The sequence below is a fragment of the Natrix helvetica genome (genome assembly GCF_964273705.1).
Source record: "Natrix helvetica genome assembly, chromosome: 2".
Classification (NCBI taxonomy): Eukaryota; Metazoa; Chordata; class Lepidosauria; order Squamata; family Natricidae; genus Natrix; species Natrix helvetica.
The window spans coordinates 215,050,978-215,072,135 of record NC_138552.1 but is presented as its reverse complement, the minus strand read 5'-3'; the positions used below and the strand labels follow the sequence as shown (position 1 = coordinate 215,072,135).

Here is a 21,158-nt window from a genome sequence, read left to right as displayed (position 1 = left end):
GAACCAGCAAGAAAGAGCAAAGTTCTTCTGCCTTTTGGATCCCACACACCTGGAACCTAGTGGTGCACTTCTGGACTAATCCAGAAATCCAAGTCTTTGAGAAACTTCTCCCTAGTACATTGTTCTCTTTCTAGAGCCAAGTTTAGGTATTTGGAAGACAGCGTCCTGAAATCCACACTGCTCTTGCATCTTTGATCATACCAACCATGTAGGGCTAGACAGTTATGCATAAGGCTTTGAGCAAAAGGCAATCAAGTGCTGAAGAAAAACATCAGTTCTACCTTTCTCTTGTACCAGCATGTCCAGAATCTGACCGGGCTTTCTTATTAGATCTTGGTATTGCTTGTACTATTTCAAGATCTGGGCTTGGCTTTGATTCTCACTGAAGCTTTTTTTCCTACTGATTCTGTACTTTACATTCCTAACCTTGGGTTGTAGACTGTTGCATATTCTTCTTTTCTCTTGCATATAGAAATGTGGAAGATAGCACTTAGCACTTATATACTGCTTCGTAGAGCTTTATAGCCCCCTCTATGCAGTTTACAGAGTCAGCATATTGGCCCCAACAATCTGGGTCCTCATTTTACCAACCTTAGAAGGATGGAAGGCTGAGTCAACGGTGAGAATCAAACTTCTGGCAGTTGGCAGAGTTAGCCTGCAGTACCTCATTCTAACCACTGCACTACCACAGCTTGTGTTATCTCTCTTATCTTTCCTTGACAAAGAAACACTCTTCCTCTTTTCTCTTTTTTCTCCATACTTTTGTTTTCTCTTCTCCATCTTGTTCCTCTGAAAAGATCGACGATTGGTCTATAGCAGGGGTTTCAAACTCAGTTTCATGGAGGGCTGCATCAGAGTTGTGTTTGACTCGGGGGACCGAGGTGGATGTGGACATGGCAAGCTATGGTGGCCTGAGCATTCTGCCAGTGAAAACAGGCTCCCGAGCCCGTTTTTGGCTGCAATGGCCTCCTGCAACCCTCTCCAAGCAAAAATGGAGCTTGCGAGGGTTGTGCAGGGGCCTCCCAAGCTCCATTTCTGCTGGCCGGGCCTTTGCTGCTTCCAGGGCGGCCCCATGGGCCAGATCTAAGCATCCTGCAGGCCAGATCTGACCCCTTGGCCTTGAGTTTGACACCCCTGGCCTATAGCAATAGACATACAATAGGATATTATAGTACACAGTACATGTGTGTTTCATATTATTTCCCTAATGACATTCAGATTTCTATAACTACTAAACATGGTTAGATTTTGTTGAGCTGTTTATTTTTTCCTCTCCCGCCCCCCTCTTTTCCATATTTTGTACCTCAGCAAACTTTGGGGATTTCGCTGATAACATTTATTTTTCAGGTCTATTTGGTCTACATGTGGGTTGTATTTAGAAAATCTGTTCTTAATCTGCTATTGATATATAGGCTTGTGTTTTTATATCCATAAAATTAGGTCACATATGGATTTCATAGTCTTTGTCATGAAGCTTTTTTTTCCTACATGGGTTTAATCTATATAATGTAAGTTAAACTTTAAAAATCAACAAACATTTTGCATAGTAATATTACGCAAAAGTAGCTAGAATTGTTTTAGCAAATGTTTGTCAAGTAATTCCTATTACTATATGTAAGCAGATACATCTTGCATTTTGAACGAAATGTCATTTTCATTGTTAGATACTTGTTCTAGCTACAGTGGTTTCCACCAAGGTCCTCTGTTCCAGCGGGAACAGAGGTTTAATCTCATTGGTCGAAGGGTCTGACAGCTTCCTATAAAAGGGCTGCTGTCAGACTCAACCTTCGCTGGATTGTTCTCACTTGTTGTACTTAATAAACAGCTGTTGTTACCGTTAAGCCTGTATGTGCCTATCCATTACCCAATCAAACATTCATCATCTTGCTAAAAAAATAATCATTGCTCCCTCTCTTTCCTTCCCCAACAATCGGCTTTCACCATGTTAAGTGTTGACAAATCCTACAATTTTGTGGAAGGTGCATATCCTTTTAAGAAAAAAAATCCCAAAACAATGTTGAGGTTTTCTTTTTTTTAATAATAATAATTTTATTCTGCATTACAATTAAAAAGGAAAGACCCAAAATAAAAAAGTAAAACAATAAAAATGAGAAATGGAAGAAAAGAAGAACAATGAGTGTGTATATGTAAGAGTGAGTGTATAGAGCGGAGCGGAGCGGAGCAGAATAGAATAGAATAGAATAGAATAGAATAGAATAGAAATGAATAGAAATTCTTTATTGGCCAATTTCATTACAAATAAAGGTGTCCCACTCTGTCTGAATGGGCTCATAACCTTGAAGCATAAACAGTTAAAACAGTGGATTCAGGCCACTTGTTATGTCAAATAAATGACTTTTCAAAGTTCAAACAGAAAAAATGAGAGTGCTTTTAAAATTAGTGTAGTTCTTCTTGCCATCATTCTGGTTCTGCTTTTTTAAATTACGTATCAGCTCAAATCTAGAATTACTGTTCCTTGGGGACTGTAGTTTCTCTTTTATTGCTTTCATTTACTGAAATGGAACTGAAAGATGTGCTCTGAGCTACTTAAATTAGATTTAGTATCTAATTATAATTTGTTTTAATCAAAGTAGAGCAGATGTTAGCATTCCATTGAAATGTTTAAACTGATTTTAAGGGGGGGGGGAAATGTCTAAAAGATGGGTGACGAGTCTTAGGGCCAAAAAGAAAAGAGGAACAAACCTTGTCAGGAATAATGTTCTGTAACATAGTATACATTTGTTTGATAAACAAATGCCTTCTTCCCAAACAGGCAGTATTAATGGGGCTGATGGAAATTGTAGTTGAACGTACTTGGTGGGCTCCAATTGGAAACTGTTGTTCTACCACTTCTAGGTAGTTACTTTTAATGTTTTAGGTACTCAACATTCTTTATGGCTTTGAGGGAGATATATTCTTTTGTGAAAGAGAGAAACATTTCCATGTCACCTGTTGAAAGTCTTTTGCTTTACGTCATTAAAAAAACCCACTTTGAGCAATTAAATGGGCAAAGAAAGAGTAGCTTGTGGCAGTGTTTGAAAGGATATTTTAAAAATTGTACTAATTCAAAGAGGCAACATTTTCCCCCAAAAAATTATGTTGCAGGCAATGCTCCACTTGGAATTCTATTTTATCATTTTGTTTTTGTGCAAAAAAATATAACAAGAACGGACACCTGAAGACTCAGGACAAGATGCCATTATTGAAAATCAATGTAATGTTCCATTATTAGGACAGGAACAAACAAAAACCATAGCATACTAAAGCAGGCATAGCATTTTAATTCAATTCAAAAGCCACTAAAAAGAAAAGAAACTCAACCAAATACTCTGATCCTGTCTATTTGTATGGCATTTATCAGTCTTCTTACATAAATGCCCCATATAATGTTAGAGTTGACACACTTCTGTTCCCAGCCATCAAAAATTTCATTTACAGTCTGAATCTTGAAGTTAAGCAGGAACCTAAGCATTCTGCTGAATAGCACCTGGTATTCTTTTGTTTCCTAGTGGATTCTTTAAATTCAATTAAAATCTGGCTATTCTTATTCTGAGCAGAATTCTTCATATCATGTTTAATTTATGGCAACTGGTAGCACTTGGTGTTATTTATTTCTTTCCCTCTCTGTTATTCTTTTAAGCATTTAATAAAGTGGATGGATAAAAAGTTCCTTGTTTTTATTGTTTTCCACACTTGACTGTTAAATTTTCTGTGTTCATTACTGATCTTTTGCAATTGGCTGTCGGAAAGTCATGAGATGCAGGGAACTTTAGCATGATGCCTTTTGGGGTAATTTTTGTACATTTCCACAGGACTTGTGCATAAAATATTTTCACTGTATAATACAATGCCTGTGTGTTCATTGAATGCTTTTATTATTAGATCATCATAAGGTTAGAACAACTTTACTATTCATACCAAAAATCCAGTGAATCTATTATGAATCTATTAAGTTGTTGAGACTCTAGAAAAAGTGCAGAGAAGAGCAGCAAAGATGATTAGGGAACTGGAAGCTCAACCAAACGATGAATTGTTTTGAGAATTACGAATGTCTAGTCTAACAAAGAGAAGGACTAGGGATGACCTGATACAGTCTTCCAATATTTGAGGGGCTGTCACAAGGATGGAGGGAGTCAACCTATTCTCCAAAGCATCTTGAGAACAAGACAATAAGTAATGGATGGAAGCTTAACAAAGAGAGTTTCAGCCTAGAATTAAGAAACATTTTTCCTGAGAGTGAGAAAATTAATCTGTGGAATTGCTTGCCTCCAGACATTTTGTATGTTTTATCACTGGAAGTTTTTAAGAGATTGGACAACCATTTGTCCAGAATGGTACAGGATCTCCTGCTTGAGTAGAAGGCTGAACTAGAAGACCTCCAAGGTCCCTTCTAACTTGACTGTTCTGTTATTATTCTCTTTTAAATAATGGCCCACAACTTAGAAGTTAAGATATTCTTCCTTAACTTCATGTATGTCCACATATGGGTTTAATGGGGCTACTAATTTTTATGGAGTATGAATGGACATTCTGCATTGTTAAGATAAATACGGTAGACTGTATGCTACGTTTATATTTACACTGTTTCATGCTTCTTAGAATTTCTATTCCTTCTTTACAGTTTGAAATGTTGACAGGGTCACTACCATTTCAGGGGAAAGACCGAAAGGAAACAATGGCACTCATTCTCAAGTGAGTAGCAAACTCCCAACTTGTATATATATATTTATAGCTATAGCTTATGTTCATTAACTCAAAATAAACTTTTTGGGTTATGTAAATTGTCTCATAGAAAATACAAGAACTGACATTCAAATTACTTGTTCTACCTGAGGGTAGAACAAGAAGCAATGGGTGGAAACTAATCAAGGAGAGAAGCAACTTAGAACTGAGGAGAAACTTCCTGACAGTGAGAACAATTAATCAGTGGAACAGCTTGCCTCCAGAAGTTGTGAATGCCCCAACACTGGAAGTCTTTAAGAAGATGTTGGATAGCCATCTGTCTGAAATGGTATAAGGTTTCCTGCCTAGGCAGGGGGTTGGACTAGAAGACCTCCAAGGTCCCTTCCAACTCTACTATTGTATTATTGTATTATATCTAAAACACAGTAGCGAATAGTCCAGGGACCACTCTTAATCAAGGAGCTGAAAACTCCAGCAGTTTATTAAAAGTCAAATCCACTTTTAATTCCAACTTGCAGTATGGGAACCTATTTAAATTTTGGAAATCTTCTGGGGTGTTCTCAGAGCCCAATAGACTTTCCATTCCCCTACCAGGTAACGTAGCATTGCTGCCTAAATCTAAGGCACAATGTATTGCATTATGATCTGGATTTTCAAAACATTAGTGGATTTTTTCTCATTAAAGCTCATTGACTAGCTTTATGAAGTCTTAATGTTGACAGAAATAGCTAAGAGCTAAAACACAAACACAATCATACCCATAAACACACACAAACTTAGTATGAATTGGGCCAAATTACCTATGTAAACTTCTTATCCGTACATCAACATCTTCATTGTTCATAATTTTGCAATTGAATGAATGTTGCAAATGAAACCTAAAAATATGCACCAAAGAAGAAATGCACACGTAGAATGTACATTAAAAAAAAAAACCACACACTTAAAAATGCAGGTGAATGTTCATATAGGATTTTTATTTTGTTTTATTTGCCAAATTCTAAATGACATGGCTGAAAGCACAAAGGATCAGAGGAGAATTTCACAGAAACAAGACTGAGAGAACAGTCCATTTGCTAACTCTTTCAAATAGAAAGAATTATGACTCTCTATATATGACTCAGTCACAATCATAAGGGATGACAAATTCTCTAAATAAATTGCACAGAGATTTAAATTAAAATGTTTAATAAAATTATTCCAAAACTTGGTATATATAAAGTTTAAATGTTCATTTGGGACTTCTATACGTTTCACTGATGTATTTGATCATTTGCATACACGTGTAGATTTAAAAAAAAGAACCAGTGCTTTGTATTCCTGCATTAAAATGTCTCATTTTTTCAGAGCCAAGCTAGGAATGCCACAGTTTTTGAGCATAGAAGCTCAGAGTTTACTGCGAGCTCTTTTCAAGAGGAATCCATCTAACAGATTAGGTATGGGAATGTATTTTATTACTGTATAACACAGTGGCAAATTTCCCCAGTTGTTTTTTCTCTGTAGTTAATTATCCTTTAGTCTCATATACATGATGCAGCTGAACAGTGTATGACGGAGAGCTACAAGGAAATTTCACTTTAATTGATGACGTACTTGGGACTATTGGAAAATATGCTATACATGAATTGAAGCACAACGTATCATCCACTGTGTTAACGTTCTAAATACCATGCAGAATTAAATCATTGTCCAAGGCAAAGTTATCCTTAAAGGTCCAATTTATTCGTACAGGCAAGTTAACACGTCTATGGAAAATTCCAACACTGATTTACATCCTGGAATTCCACCCAGTTGAAAGTTCATGATCTATCCCCACACCCACAAATCCATCACATGTTCCAATCATCATCTTCCACGCTGGCATCTACACCCCTCTGCTTCCGGTCAGGTGTCGAGGTGTGGAGACAAAAGATGACCTTGGCTTCTATAAAAGAATGACAACAATACATTCTACAATCCTACTCCTTTCTATTCCCCCCTCCCAACTACTACACTAATGAACAGCATAGGAAATTATAAGAAAGTGTGGCAGGCCAAAGATCCTAAAAAGAACATAACTACAGGCCTGACACACTGATAGATACAGAATATCTGTCGGTACCTAAAGCTAGAGGCACGGAGAAGCAGGATTGCACAAATGAGCTAGATTTGTGTTCTCATTTTTTTTTCCATTGTAGGAAAAAATGTAAAATGTAATTTTACATTTACCAGGTAAGAGCTTTTAGAGACAAAGTCTGTCAGACTTGTTCTAAAAAGAGCTTATTTCCCAAAGCTTAATTTAAATTTGTAAATTAAAATAAAATCAACATATACATTTAAATAAATTTGTAAATTAAAGAAAATGTTATTCCTTTAATCTTTGTGATGGTAAGAAAAACCATGCTAATTGGTCCTTTTTGTGGCCAATTTTGCTGAGGATTATGAGAATGGAGGCCAAGCAAATTTAGAAGGGTAATCTAGTTGAAAGTTAGCAGCACGCATGGCATTTTTATGCTTGTTGCTTTTCGTTCAGAAAGTTAAATTATTCAAAGGCTAAAAACAACAAAGATGCTGTCGAGAGTCACTTTTCAGAGGGAGACAGGCAGTGTTTAAATTTAATAAACAAACAACAATCTCCAGTCTCTCTCAACTTTTAAGTCTTCCTCTTTGGGCAAGAGACAGCCACACTCAAGATGCAACCAATAGGATCTATGTGTTCAATGATCTCTCACTAGCAGATGATGAGTAAGGACCACAGGGAAGCCATTTCTGAACACCAGTCGAACAAACGTAGAGAACATCTTTTGTCTAGTAGCAGGACATAGTCTACACAGCCAATTATCGATAGGCTTTTAACCAAGTAGGCTCTTCCCCAGAAAATACAAACACTCCAAAGGAAAGGGACAGTATTATGAAAGGCACAAGATGCTTCCAAACAACTGCTTTGATTGTCCATTGCAGTATTTTTAAATGCCACTCAAAAAAACGGAAATTGCTTGAACAAAATACTTAGTTCACAGGCTCAACTGCTGCATAATCCTTCTTTTACTATGTGCTCTTCTCCATTAGGATAACAGATGACACTGTTAAATATATGGCTCAGTTAAATCCAAGTTGCTTAATGATTTTTGAGCACCTGTTATTAAACAAGCTAAAGTGAAGAAGAGAGCCATAATAGATTGGAAGAGATTGAAGTTCTTCAAACTTCTTTTCTACTCAGAAAAGGAAGAAATGCCCAATCTGAGAATTATGGGAGTTCTAATGTGCATCTGGAATTGTACAAATTTCCTGTACTGCACTGAAGGAAATATCTTCAATTTTCTATAAACTGCAAAACATCTAATCACAGTGCAGATGGTGTTCTGTTAAATAGCACTTAAACATTTTAAAATTATGGAGTATTTTAATTTGACTTTTGGAGAGTCTAAAATTAAATGTGCTCTTAAATATTTTAAGAGCTTGAATATTAAAATAAGGATTAGAAATATATCTGTTTATGTATAAACCAAATGAGCTGTTTGTACTTTGAAAAGGGCAAGGCTTTGTACATTGGGGCACTAGTTCCACTCCATTTTATCCATTTACTGTAAATTCAGAATGTGCTATGAGATGGTTTAAACTCTAGCTACTGAGCTTTGTAACCTGATGTGTGGATTTGAACTATGCTCTCAATAGAACTAGTCCCACCCTTAAGTTACGTGTTATTTTTTTAGTCTATATCAATATATTAATATATTATCTCATTCTAACTAAGTAGTCAGTCAATAATCCAGTGATTATAATATTTTGCTTTACTACTTGGAGGAAATTAACTGCAATACTCTAATAATTCAGTGCAACAATTAACAATAATTCAGCAGTTTCAACATTCCCAAAGCCTCTAATCTTGTTTCTGCCACCTTACTTCTCTTGAGAGTTATAAAAGACAAACTCAGAAGAAATCTTGGGTCTGACTCCCTCTGTGTTTTCTTTTCATTACCTTGGCAGGTGCTGGCCTCGATGGAGTTGAAGAAATTAAACGCCATCCCTTTTTTGCTACCATTGACTGGAATGTAAGTAGTTTACTCAACTGATCTATTGTGTAATGTGATTAATCCCTTGTACAGTTAAATTAAAAATTCTACTGAGCAAACAGCCACCCAATTTCAGTGTTCTAAACAATTCCACCACCACCCCATTCCAAGTACCCTAAGGAATTTAGTAGCAGCAAAAGTCTTTTCTGGGTATTATTTGACATCCTTTAGATCCGAGGTCTCTAAACTTGGCAACTTTAAAACTTGTGGACTTCAGCTCCCAGAATTCCCCAGCCAGTGTGGGGAAATGGCTAAACATGACTGACTGAGGAATTCTGAAAGATGAAGTCCACAAGTCTTAGAATTGCCAAGTTTGGAGACCTCTGCACTGGATTTGTCAGATTCTAAATTTCCAGCCTGCAGGACATTCAGATAGATAGATATCTTATCCATCTAGAGAGCATGGAGCTAGGGAAAGTTTGGTGATACAGTGAAGAATACAAAAGAGGAATTCTGCTGCTAATTGGTAACTAAGGGGCTGAGGATGAATGGCTTTCTAAACAAGGATCATTAAATGGCAGAAAACAATTTATAGTCTGGGACAACTGTGGAGCTAATGAAAGGGCAACAGTACGTAATCTTGAGGCTTGATAGTCATAGGCAAACATATTCTGGTTCTGTCCCTGTCTAGTGATCCCTGCTAAGGATTTTTCATTGGATCACCTACTCAGCAGGATTACCACAGACTGCTGTTGCTTTTGCACCACAAGTTTTAGAAAGAATGTGAGTCTTTATGGCTGGAAGAATGTCTATGGTGCAAACAATCTGAAGACACTGGACAGCTTTTCTGTCTTTCTCTTAGATTTCTGCATGGAAGGAAAAAGGCATAAGACATTGTAGGAAGACAGAGACCGTTTTGTTTGTACACTCCCCAAACTTTGGAAGCCATTTTATGAATGTCTGCTATATGGTTTTATAAGGTCAGATAGGCGCCTGATCCCTAAAGACTATCTGTCCCTGAGATACCTTATGTAAAAGTAGGCATTGTACTACTGCTGTACGGTTCTGCCATGGCATATATGACGGATATAAAGTGAGTGGCATGAGACTGCAATATGTGAATGTCAATAGGCAATAATAATAATAATAATAATAATAATAATAATAATAATAATAATAATAACAACAACAACAACAACAACAACAACAATAATAACAATCCTAGGCCCCTGGGTGGGGCCCGACTAGTAATCAATGCCAAATCCGGCGAATCAACTGGCCGCTGTGATACAATCGAATAATAATAACAATAATAATAATGGCAACAACAACAATAGTAATAATGATAATGATAGTGGATGTGGCAATGACTGGAGACAGCAGAATAGAAGAGAAAGAACTGGAGACAATAACAAAATAAAAAGACCTACAAATAGAAATAGAACAACTATGGCAAAGGCAAACAAGGGTAGTACTAATAGTAATAGGTGCCTTGGGTGCAGTCCTAAAACAACTGGAGCACCACTTGAACACCATGGCAATTGCCATCAGTCAATGGCAGAAGGCATTTTTACTTGGAACCCCTTCCATCCTGCAACGATATCTGTAACATTGTTAAACATCCAAATTTGCCTAGCCCATGTTCTTGGTAAGGACTCAATAGGTAAACAAAAATGCCAAACCCAGTCTGAACATCTGGCTGACTGTGCAAATACTACTACTACTACAACAACAACAACTAATAATAATAATAACAACAACAACAACAAAATTGAGAGCTATGTTTCCTTGGAACATATAATCTTGTGCAACTTAATAACTAGCAATGGCAGGGCTGGATATAAAAGTATAGGCATGCCCCGTTCTTTATGCAACTTTCCTTTCTCTAAATGCACCTCATCCAATAAAACGTATCAGTGCTGATCCAAATTGCCTCATATTTCCTTCCTGGATGAAAATCTGGCACAACAGCCAAGATTATAATGTGTAAAACCAAGGGCAGAGGCAGCAAAATTAGGACATATGAATGGCCTGCAATCTGAATTTCCAGATCTATTCAAATTATTGATTTCTTTAAAAGTCTGTTCATGCTTGCGCAAAAGTTCACCTAATCACTTAATCGATGTGAACATATTCAGCTCAACACACCAAAATGACTCAACAGTTCAGTCTAACTACTTTCTAATTGAACCTTCACAAATGCTGATAGAAATGTAGTAGGAAGCAAACCAGCATCATGCTACACATTTAGGTAACACCACTTTGAAGGGAAGAGTTTCAATACAGTTTTAATAATGCATTTAAAAAGCAGGAAGTGACTTGACTTTATAATTTTCAGAATAAGTACCAGCATGCGTTCTGAAACTAGTTCTAGCCATCTTATAATGATGTTTCCAGCTCCTAAAAAGACGGCTCTTCTTCATGAATAGAAAAGGAAAAATATTAATATAGGAGAATGGAGCTAGTAAAAATGCTTGGTTTATCCTGGTCACTGTTGTTATGAAAAAGGTCAAATATGCCTTAATCAGAAGCTTTGCATGCATTGATGAATCCCTCACAAATATGGTATGAGTCAATCCTAAAGACTCAAGCTATCAATAATGGTATTTTTGATTAAGGAATTTTTTCCCCTTACAATCACTGTTGCATATGTCCTAAAGTATTAAATATATTTTCATGAAATTGTTAGAAGAAAAGCAGTAGCCTTTTAATTGCCCTCATGATGCTGTAGCATTTCTATTATACTAAGAAACATATTGAGGCATTACTTGTGAATTAAAATAATCCTGTGCAATTCTCATTAGTTGTGGATTAGCTATAGTGCATAAGACGGACAACTAATTGGACAGTTCACATTTAAACAGCAAAACATGTATTCTTTCCTGTAATGAAGCAAATACTATTTTGACAGTGTTTAATTGAGTTACCTTGTGTTCATATTTCACCAGAATCTATACTATATCCCCATTATATTTGTGAAATGGGTACTGAGCTTAATGAAGGATCAGACTTGAGTGTGCTATTTTAAAATCGTAAAATTGATCTGCTCACAGCATCCTCCAGAATTCTACTAGAGCGCATCAGTTAGGATGTGCCGACACTGACCATCCGACACCAGGCAGATACAAAGGGACAGGGACATTCCTGTCATACTTGCAGATTTCAAGTAACTCAGAAAACCAGGTGGCAGCTGAGAAAAATACTATTGTGGCATTGCCTGAGTGCAATCCAACTCAAAACTCCCATGATTGTGCCACAGTTCCTTATGGAAGTTACAGAAGGAACAAAACAGGTAAGCCAGGAGACTTTGTGGTGGAGACTGCAGAGGTGATAGATACTGGCCCACAGTCTGCATCTTCTACCCACAGCACTTTCATTACAGCCTTTATTTTTCCTCTTGTCTTAGGATCTCAGGCTCCAGCATAGGATGTGCGTTATTCAATTCCATAAGGTTGTGCTGGACTTTGGTTTTGATCTCCCAAACATGTTTGAAAGTGCAAAGGACTTCTACGGCACTTAAAAGCAGCTGTATCTTTTCCTGGAATTGCAAGGCAGCAAAAAGGACACTGCTGATGTGATGTGTATGGTCCAAAGCAGCTTTTTGGAGACAGAATTTTAAGCACTGCACAGCCTTAATATTTAATAAAACCCCGCTTTTGCCAAATCTGGTACAAAGATTGTAAGGGAATTATAAACCTAAATTAATGACAGAAATAATTTATGCTTATTAAGAGGGAAATTTTTCAGCACAAAAATTGTCTTTGTTTGGCATCTATTGACCAAACAATTTTGATGATAAAAAAGTCCAAAGGTAACATTTTAGAAGGGAATTAATCTCTGTGCCTGCATATTGCAGTATGTATGTGGTGAGGGGCGTAGGGTACCTAAGTTCATGGCAAGAATATTGTTCATGAAAATCCTTTATTATATTAAGCATATTTTAATCTCTATGAGTCACTATCTTTCTATTTCTGGAAGGCACCTGAAGATCAGTTCAGTCTTCATAGTTGTCATTAGCAGAATGCACACACTTAAACAGGATGGGAATGAATACATGGGGGGAAAGAGCATAAGTGTGTGGAGTCCTTCATGCTCCCTGAGCTTTGTTGTTTCTTGCAGATGTTTTGTTACTTGACTAGATAATATCTTCAGTGTTAGAAGGGAGTGGGGGCTTGCTCTCTATATACAATAGCTGGTCCTGTCAGTGTTATTGAGAATGTTGGGGATGGTGTTAATCAACCCTCAATAGACATGTAATACTTACACACTATTCAAAAGAGTCAAAAAAGAGGGAAAAGGAAGTAAATAGACGAGAACAACTCCTCATTAGCAGTTGATACCCAGCAGGAATTAACACCAGGATGTACCAATCAAGCAGTACCAATGTCCTAATCAAGGAAGTACCAAACGGGACAAATAGTCAAGAAGTAAACAACACCCTAATCAAGAAATTACCAAGGGGAAACCACAATCCCACCAATACTGATAGGGCAAGCAATTGTATACAAACAGAAAACAAATCCTGCTCCCTTCCAGCACCGAAGATGTTACCTAGTTGGGTAGTGAAATGTCTGTAAGCAAACAACCAAGCTTAGAGAGCACAACAGACTCCCCACTTCAACCCTGAGGTCCATACATTATCTTCTATTGGTAGCATAAGGATGTGCTGCTGCCTTGAGTTCAACGTCTATATCCTGTTTAGGATGTGTGCAAAGGAATAGCTTGCAAAAATGGAAGGTAGAGATTGCAAAGCATAGGATCTGTTTCCATAGAAATATATGCCTGGAGTTCTTTGTAAACAAGTCCCGATCAATATATCCTTCCCACCCAAACATACCGGCACGTGCAGCCTTTCTATTCTCATTCATTTCCATCAGGGCATTCAGGCCAGGAAATGACTATATACTCTTTGATTTAATTGAAATAAATTTCCTTTGATGATGATTACCAGGTGCATGCCAAGGTTGTGGATATGACTGTCTCTCAAGATCTACGTATATATAATGCTAAAATTGAGTTACATCAGGTGTTCTTAGCATCATGAGGAAGGATATTGCTCAGTATGTGATTCTTAGGAGCTTCCTTATTTTCTTCTGTAGCGTGTTCATTCAAATCACAGCAAAGCAAGTGCTAATAGCCTCTTAAACTTGCAGTGGGCTCCTGAACAAAGATGTTGGGTGCTTAGAACAAAACAATACTTTGTAAGGAAATGTGTGCATGAAGGCAGTATTTCAAATGGTATCCAAATCTATTTGTCAAAACTAATAAAACAGTTGTGATTAAAATCTTAGAGAGAAATAATGCTATAATCCATCTAAAACTGTTTTAAATTAAATTTTTATTATCATTATTTTAACATATATCTGATATATCTTCTCCATAGATAACCACACTGAATAAATTTATTCAAAGAGCCTTGATACAGTTGAAAACCCTGATAATACCTAGTTCTGGTTTAACATGACAATCTGTGAAAGAAAAGAAAATTAGTAAATGGTGAATTCTCAGATATTCAAAAATAACTTCCAATATACTGTGTTTCCCCAAAAATAAGACAGGGTCTTATTTTCTTTTGATCCCCTAAATAAGCGCTTGGCCTTATTTGGGGGGAGGTCTTATTATTTTAGAGGTGCGGGTGCATGTGGGATGCATGGGGCATGTTCCCCCCTCCACCCAGGAAATGGCGGGGACCAGCTGCGCATGTGTTTAAATATTTGAGGGGAGGGCTTATTTTGAGGGGAGGGCTTATTTTAGCACATGCACTCAAAAGCCTGATTGGGCATATTATCCGGGAAAGTCTTATTTTCGGGGAAACAGGGTAGTCCTTCATCTTCTGTGCCAAACAGTTCTTTCAGTTAATTGAAATGTATAATTTGTATTGCACATATCAGTGTGCAAAGTGCCCAAATAAATACTATATTTTACCCTCTTTATGTTTCTTTACATAATCAATCTGTATTCGGCTCAAAGTGATGGATAACAACAGAATAGGCTGATTTTTAAATTAGGATTCATAAGTCTGAGCAATGGGCTTATATGTTTAAAAACCAGAGAGCAAATCTACAGATATGTAATGAGCTCACATTTATATCAGATAATAAATGTATGCATTATTTTATTACAGTAGTTGATACAGGGCATCTGCATTATCATTTTCAAATTAGTGACTATGAAAATGTCACTACGGACAATATGCTGAGCACGCTTTACTTCTGTGGAAATGCTCCCCTCTCTCCTGTAATGAATGAACTATATTAATAAAAATCAGGCTACTGTTTTTCAAATACTTTCATCATATGTGCAGATATATTTTAATGTGCACTTAAAACTTCCGAAAAGCACAGACCTATATTACCTAAAGGAAAGTAAGTCTAGTTGATTGTCATGGAAACTTAGCCTAAGTGAGGATAATATTGTCGCCTCGTACTTTCTCTTGTGTGATGCTTCTCATTTTCTCTTTTCCCCTGTATTAAACATGAAACATATTTCCCATAGTCAGAATGCAGCGAGCATACAAAGCATTTTTCTTTATTTCTCTTCCTTCAAGCAGCTTTCTGCTTTAAAAACCATTATTTTAATTGATTAATTTTATTTTAATGTATTGTTGATTAATTATTTGACCTATTTTCTAACTCAAGGGTCCCTAGTGGCAAGAGAATTAACCTCTGTTTTGCTTTGCTCTTATATAGAAACTGTACAGAAGAGAAATCAAACCACCCTTTAAACCTGCAGTGGGTCGGCCAGAGGACACTTTCCATTTTGATCCTGAATTCACATCACGGACCCCAACAGGTACTTTACCAAGAAACCGTATCAGTAAATTTGCCATTATTTTTACATTTGTTTTTTTAAAAAAACTTTCAAGCAAAACTATCCAAAATATATCTAGAGTTTAAGAATTACTTAACACTCTATCCCTCCCTCCCTCCTTCCTTCCTTCCTTCTTTTCGATTTATATAATCACTCATCTCAAATGGGTGCGTTAATGTTACCTTTGGATGGCTTTAAAAGACCCACAACAGTAGAGAATTATAAACCACAGACAGCAATCAATATAAGCAGGAGATAGACTCCCCCATGCATTGAGTCAGGCATAGAACTGTGTCTCCAGGGCTTTCCAGGAGGCCAAAAGGCACAAAGCCAATTCCATCTCCAGTGGGATGATATTCCAGAGGGCAGATGCCACAATAGGAAAGGTTACCTTCCTGGGCAGTCAGCTTGACATTCCTTAGCAGACAGGACCCAGAGCATGCTCCTTCTGCCTCACTAGGATGGGTAGAAACAACACAATACTAATCCTTTGTAAGTTATCATTATGACTTGATACTATTATACCAAATGCCATTATATTTCCAAATTTGCTGTTGCTTCCAGAAGAATCTATTACCTTGTACACACCTAGACTGACTGTTGGAATTTTATGGTGTGGCTGAATTAGAGAATCAGAATTACTTCTGTGTAGTATTTTCCACAACTTCTTCCTAGTGTTTCTGGGTAGAACTTGGAGTGGTCCTACTGAAAGGACTTTCCAGCCTCTCTAGGGTTCTGTATTACTGCACACTTGTTTCCCATTAACTCTTTCATGTCTAACCTATTGGAAACTACTTTTACATTGAAATTCTGCACTGCCACAAATCCTCAGGTGGGCTAAATATTGCATGCAAAGGATTGTACAAGCAGTTGTGCAGTTTGCTGCTTAAAAAAAAGAAAATGCTATGTTCTCTGTTTTTCATAGTTTACTACTACTAAATATTAAGTGGTTTATTATTAATTAATTAACTAATTATTAAATAGTTTAATAGTTTAAAGCAGAGGTGTCCAATCTTGGCAACTTTAAGACTTGTGGATGTCAACTCCTAAAATTCCCCACACAGCATGGGAGTTGAAATCCACAAGTCTTAAAGTTGCCAATATTGGACACCCCTATTTTAAAGGCTCTTCTTGGCAAAAAGACATTCAGAACTCTCATTCTAGAAATTCTGATGTAGCTTTATTTTGAAGCAAAGATTGGAAAGATCTTTCAAATGGAGAAGGATGCATGTCTCCATGTTGAAAATAGCATGGCTGGGTGCTAGTGTGCAAATTGCTTCTTTATAACGTTGCTAGGGAAGATAATAGTGGAGAAAAGGTTGGAATCTCCAGATGCCCTGTTCTTTGAATCATCTGTCATCTCCTCTTCAGATTCCCCAGGTGTCCCTCCAAGTGCCAATGCTCATCATCTCTTCAGAGGATTCAGCTTTGTGGCATCCAACTTGGGGCAGGAATCTGTACAGCAAGAACTACATAAAGTTCATCCAATTGTTCAGGTATGAACTTGGCTGTATAGATGTTATACCACTATCACTTCATCTAGATGTACTACTGTAGCATAAAGAACATTAAGAAAAACAGCTAAGATTAGAAAAATTGCCTGTCTAATCCATATTCAAATCTTCTAAGGAAATACACTGGGGTGACTTTGAGCTAGTTATTTTTTTTAATCACTCGCTACCTCATAGGCTTGTTATGGACTAACATTGGAAGATTATGTATTTCACTTTGAATTCCTGGAGGAAAGAGGTGATGTACATTTAAAAAGCAATAATCATATTTTGTTGGTATCATTGGCATCTTATGGAAGTGAGTTTCTTAGTTTGGCTATGTATTTATGAGCAAATTATTTTATTATCTGAATGTCCACTATTTCAGTTAATGTCTCAGTAGAAATATTCATTGCATCTGATGTCTGCTAAATAAAATATATGAAATTGATGCTTTACTGTAATTGTAATAGTTCAAAATTGTTATAACTTGTGGAAACCCCACAGATTCAGTCCTTTAAATTCAGTCCTAATAAGAAGGGACACCAAACAAGCACTTTCATAGTTCATCTCAACTTTATTGTGCTTCTCCTGCCATTACTTTTGCTTGTGCAACATTTAGTAGCCTCCAGATATTTTAGATAGCACAGGAAGAAGTAATGGCAACAGACAGTGGGTTTTGTAGTAAAAAGATCATTGCTTTCTCCTATATAGCAAAACATACTTTGTGACTACTTGTACTTTTTCTCCAAGCATTAAGTCAAATACAATTACTCTTTCTATTTCTAGGAAGTAATTCAAGCCTTTTAATCATTTGAATTGGTTGAAAGTGTTTTTCAGTATCTGTTTTTAACTATGCCAGTTTCTTTGACAGCTTTCTATATTTAAAAAGTAGGGTAATAATTACAATAATCTTCTATTTGTTACATAATTTCTTATAATTTAAGTTCTTATCATTTAAGATGGGAGCAATAAGAAAGATGAGGAAAGTGTATCATTATCCCTCTCCCCCTCCCCCGCCCCCAACTTCATAGAATTCTCCTTAGGATCTTCTCTGCCCGAGTTATGAGTTGTCCAGATGTGGCTGTTTATCCAGGTGAAAGAGATTCTTCCTGGCAAGTAGTTTCCACCACCTGTTCTTGAAACAGCTGCTTCCATTCTTCCGAAATCTGGATGTTTAGAGTAGGAGTTGCCCTTTCAAGGACAAGGCTTTAAAATAAATAATTCCAGTTGAATTATTATTATTATTTTTACCTTTTATTTGGGCTTATTAAGCCCAAGCGGTTTTGGAGTATGAAGTGACTGATTATAAATTAAAATAAAATAAAGAAAGAAAAATGTTTTTCCTTCTTTATAACAGCGGCAAAGCAAGGATTTGAGAGAACAGTATCATTGACATTTAATTTCAAATCAAAGATAACACTAATGTGTAAATAGACTAAGAAAATACAGAAAGAAATAGGGAGGCAGAGAACAGAACCAGGCATGAAGTTGTCCCAGATAGAATAAACTGCTACTTAAAAGAATATCCTCACAAACCTTTCAAACATATAACTTTATATCAGTGGTCCAATTCAGCCGGTTCTATCCAGTTTGGACAAACTGGTAGCAGTGGTGGCAGGAGGCTCTGCCTTCCCACCCAGATGTCATCATGTCCTCATTTTTGATGCTCTGCGCATACATGGATGATCCTGTGTATGCACATAGATGGCACATACGAGCAATTCAAGAGCACCTGCACACTCACATTTGCAAACCAGTAGCAAAGGTACGTTGATTTCACCCCTGCTTTAAAAATGGGACGTGATGACATCCGGTGGACAAAGCCTCCCGCTGCCACCGCTACAGTTTTGCACAAACCAAATAAATCCGGCTGAATTGCACCACTGCTATAGATGCCCCAAACTTCCAGAGTTTTCTAGTATTGGACTGAGTGGCTTTAGATTTATTTAGAGGCTGCTTTCCTTAAGGCCTCTAACAAAAGACTGAATGAGTTCAAACTGAGTGCTAATTTCATTTCCATCTGAACCCCCTCTTCTGCTTCATATACTGGGGGGAAAAAGCTGTAACTGTGTTTTGAGAATATTTGAAATCCTGAGTTACACAAAAATCCACTCAAAATAAAGAGTTGCCTTAATCCACTACAATTATATTCTAGGAGCATAAGAAATGATGGTACCTAAAATATAAAACGTTACTAATATCAGTGCTATCAAAATTATTAAGAATATATACACGCATCAATTTCTCATGTTTCCAGTGTGAAATATTTTGTAACGTGGAAAAGAGAATTTCTCTATATCTGTACTAGAACGTGAACCTCTAAATGAAACCTGAATATGAGCTGTATTCACTGAAGGGAAATTGTTCAGACATTAAATGACCCACAAGTATATCAGTGGTGTGATTAACACCTTTATGAAAAATGTTTCATTTATTTCAGGGAAAGTTCCCATTAGCAACTATTTTTTACAAAGTGACACAGTTTGTCTCCCCCAGCTTTTTGTGTGGTATCAGCAGTAATTGTGTCCTTCCTTTCCAGTTCTAGCTTGTAAAATACAACGAAGGTCAACAACCCAAAACTCATATTAGCAATGAAAGCTAATATGAGAAGGAAGTTTATTTTCAGTGGTAGATAATACCTTTGTGTGCAGGAGTTCCCAGATGAGTTTCTCTGAATGCCATGTCAATAGAAAGACAAGATACAAATAATGAACTTCATGATTGTCATCATCATTATCATCCATTACATTTCCAAAAAAAACCTGAAAATCACCTAGGGAATGTAACCTGACCATTCAGCGAACAGCTACTGCTGGTCAGTGAATCAATGTTAAATAATAAATGCCCTGAGGAGGGAAAATTACTTTTTAAAATTTAACTCCCTTCCTTAAGAACCGTAGAATTTGCTTTTTTCCACCCCAATCCAACCAGATGGCAGTTTCTATCCTTAGAGATCGGAAAAATATCATTGGCTAGTGTGGAAATTTTAAAAACCAGTCCATAATCCTTGGCAGATACGTTGCATGTTGTTGCCAAGAAAACTGCAGAGATATTTGTATTAAATCATCAGCAGTTGAATTCATGTTAAAGAAGGTTTAACTTTAATGGGATGTTTATTTTTGGATTAACTGTGCTGTATTTTATGCCAATATTGCTGTAGCTTCACTTCTTCAGGTTGACGTAAAAGAAATCCACGGATGCTAAGGATTGTAAGATTAATTGGACAAAATTAAGGCAGTACTTATTTACAGTAATTACCTGGTTCTGTATAATAAACTAATGTCTCTGAATTGTTAGAGCTAGAGAGTCTTCTGATGAAGTCAACCATAAGACTTGTCTTTTTATTGCTATTGTTTTGTTTCCCTCTGTAGCAGTTACATGGGAACAATATTCACTTTACAGATGGATATGAAATCCGGGAAGACATTGGCATTGGCTCGTACTCTGTTTGCAAGAGGTGTATTCACAAAGCCACAGAAGCAGAATTTGCAGTAAAGGTAAGAAATCACTGTGGTGTGTCTGGTGATCACCTGGCAAGGGCAACTAGTATCGGTTATGCTGCCTTGATGCAGTGCGGAAAGAGGTTATGAGAACCAGACAGTATGAAAGTGAATTTTGAAAGTAAAATGTAAGTCAGCCCATGAGGAAAATGGATATGTGAATGGAGCACTCACGGCTTTCAGAGATGTTCTTCAGGTTATTTCCATGGCTTCAATATGCTCAGTATATGCTTCTTTTTTTTCAATTAATTTCTGGCAATTGCGATTAATTTGTCATATTATGTCATGTTTTTGAAAATCCTATGCATTTCATGTTAACTTTGGCATAAAGTACAGTATCAGAAGAGAACGAAGCCATGGTCATAGCCACATGGCTGTTTGGATCCAACCACAGGAAGCCCATCAAATTTATCTTGGATTTTTAAAGCTTGCTTCTTTTCAAATGGCAAAACTGTTGCCATTTCATTTCCCCCAACAGTTATGCAAGTGTGAAAAATTCTAGGAGATCAGATCATTTTAAATGACATGTATTTTGAGGGTATTTTAACAAGTAACAAGTGAACATAATCCAACTTTGGCTTTACTTTTTTTGATCCAATTCAGTTTTGATTTTAACTAGATTATACAGTAATGATATTTATGTTGATTCATGAAGAATATCAATACAATACATTTATTAT

General features: G+C 36.7%; 1 protein-coding gene across 2 annotated transcripts in view; it reads left to right on the top strand.

Annotated features, from left to right (window-relative positions):
- The window catches only part of RPS6KA2 (ribosomal protein S6 kinase A2), a 242,402-nt gene that overhangs the window by 193,649 nt on the left and 27,595 nt on the right, over window positions 1-21,158 (top strand). For both annotated transcript variants that reach the window (XM_081940991.1, XM_081940992.1), the window contains 6 exons: window positions 4,622-4,692; window positions 6,031-6,119; window positions 8,650-8,714; window positions 15,365-15,467; window positions 16,857-16,981; window positions 20,350-20,475. In XM_081940991.1, the coding sequence (XP_081797117.1) occupies window positions 4,622-4,692; window positions 6,031-6,119; window positions 8,650-8,714; window positions 15,365-15,467; window positions 16,857-16,981; window positions 20,350-20,475 (579 nt within the window). The remainder of the gene's footprint in view (window positions 1-4,621; window positions 4,693-6,030; window positions 6,120-8,649; window positions 8,715-15,364; window positions 15,468-16,856; window positions 16,982-20,349; window positions 20,476-21,158) is intronic.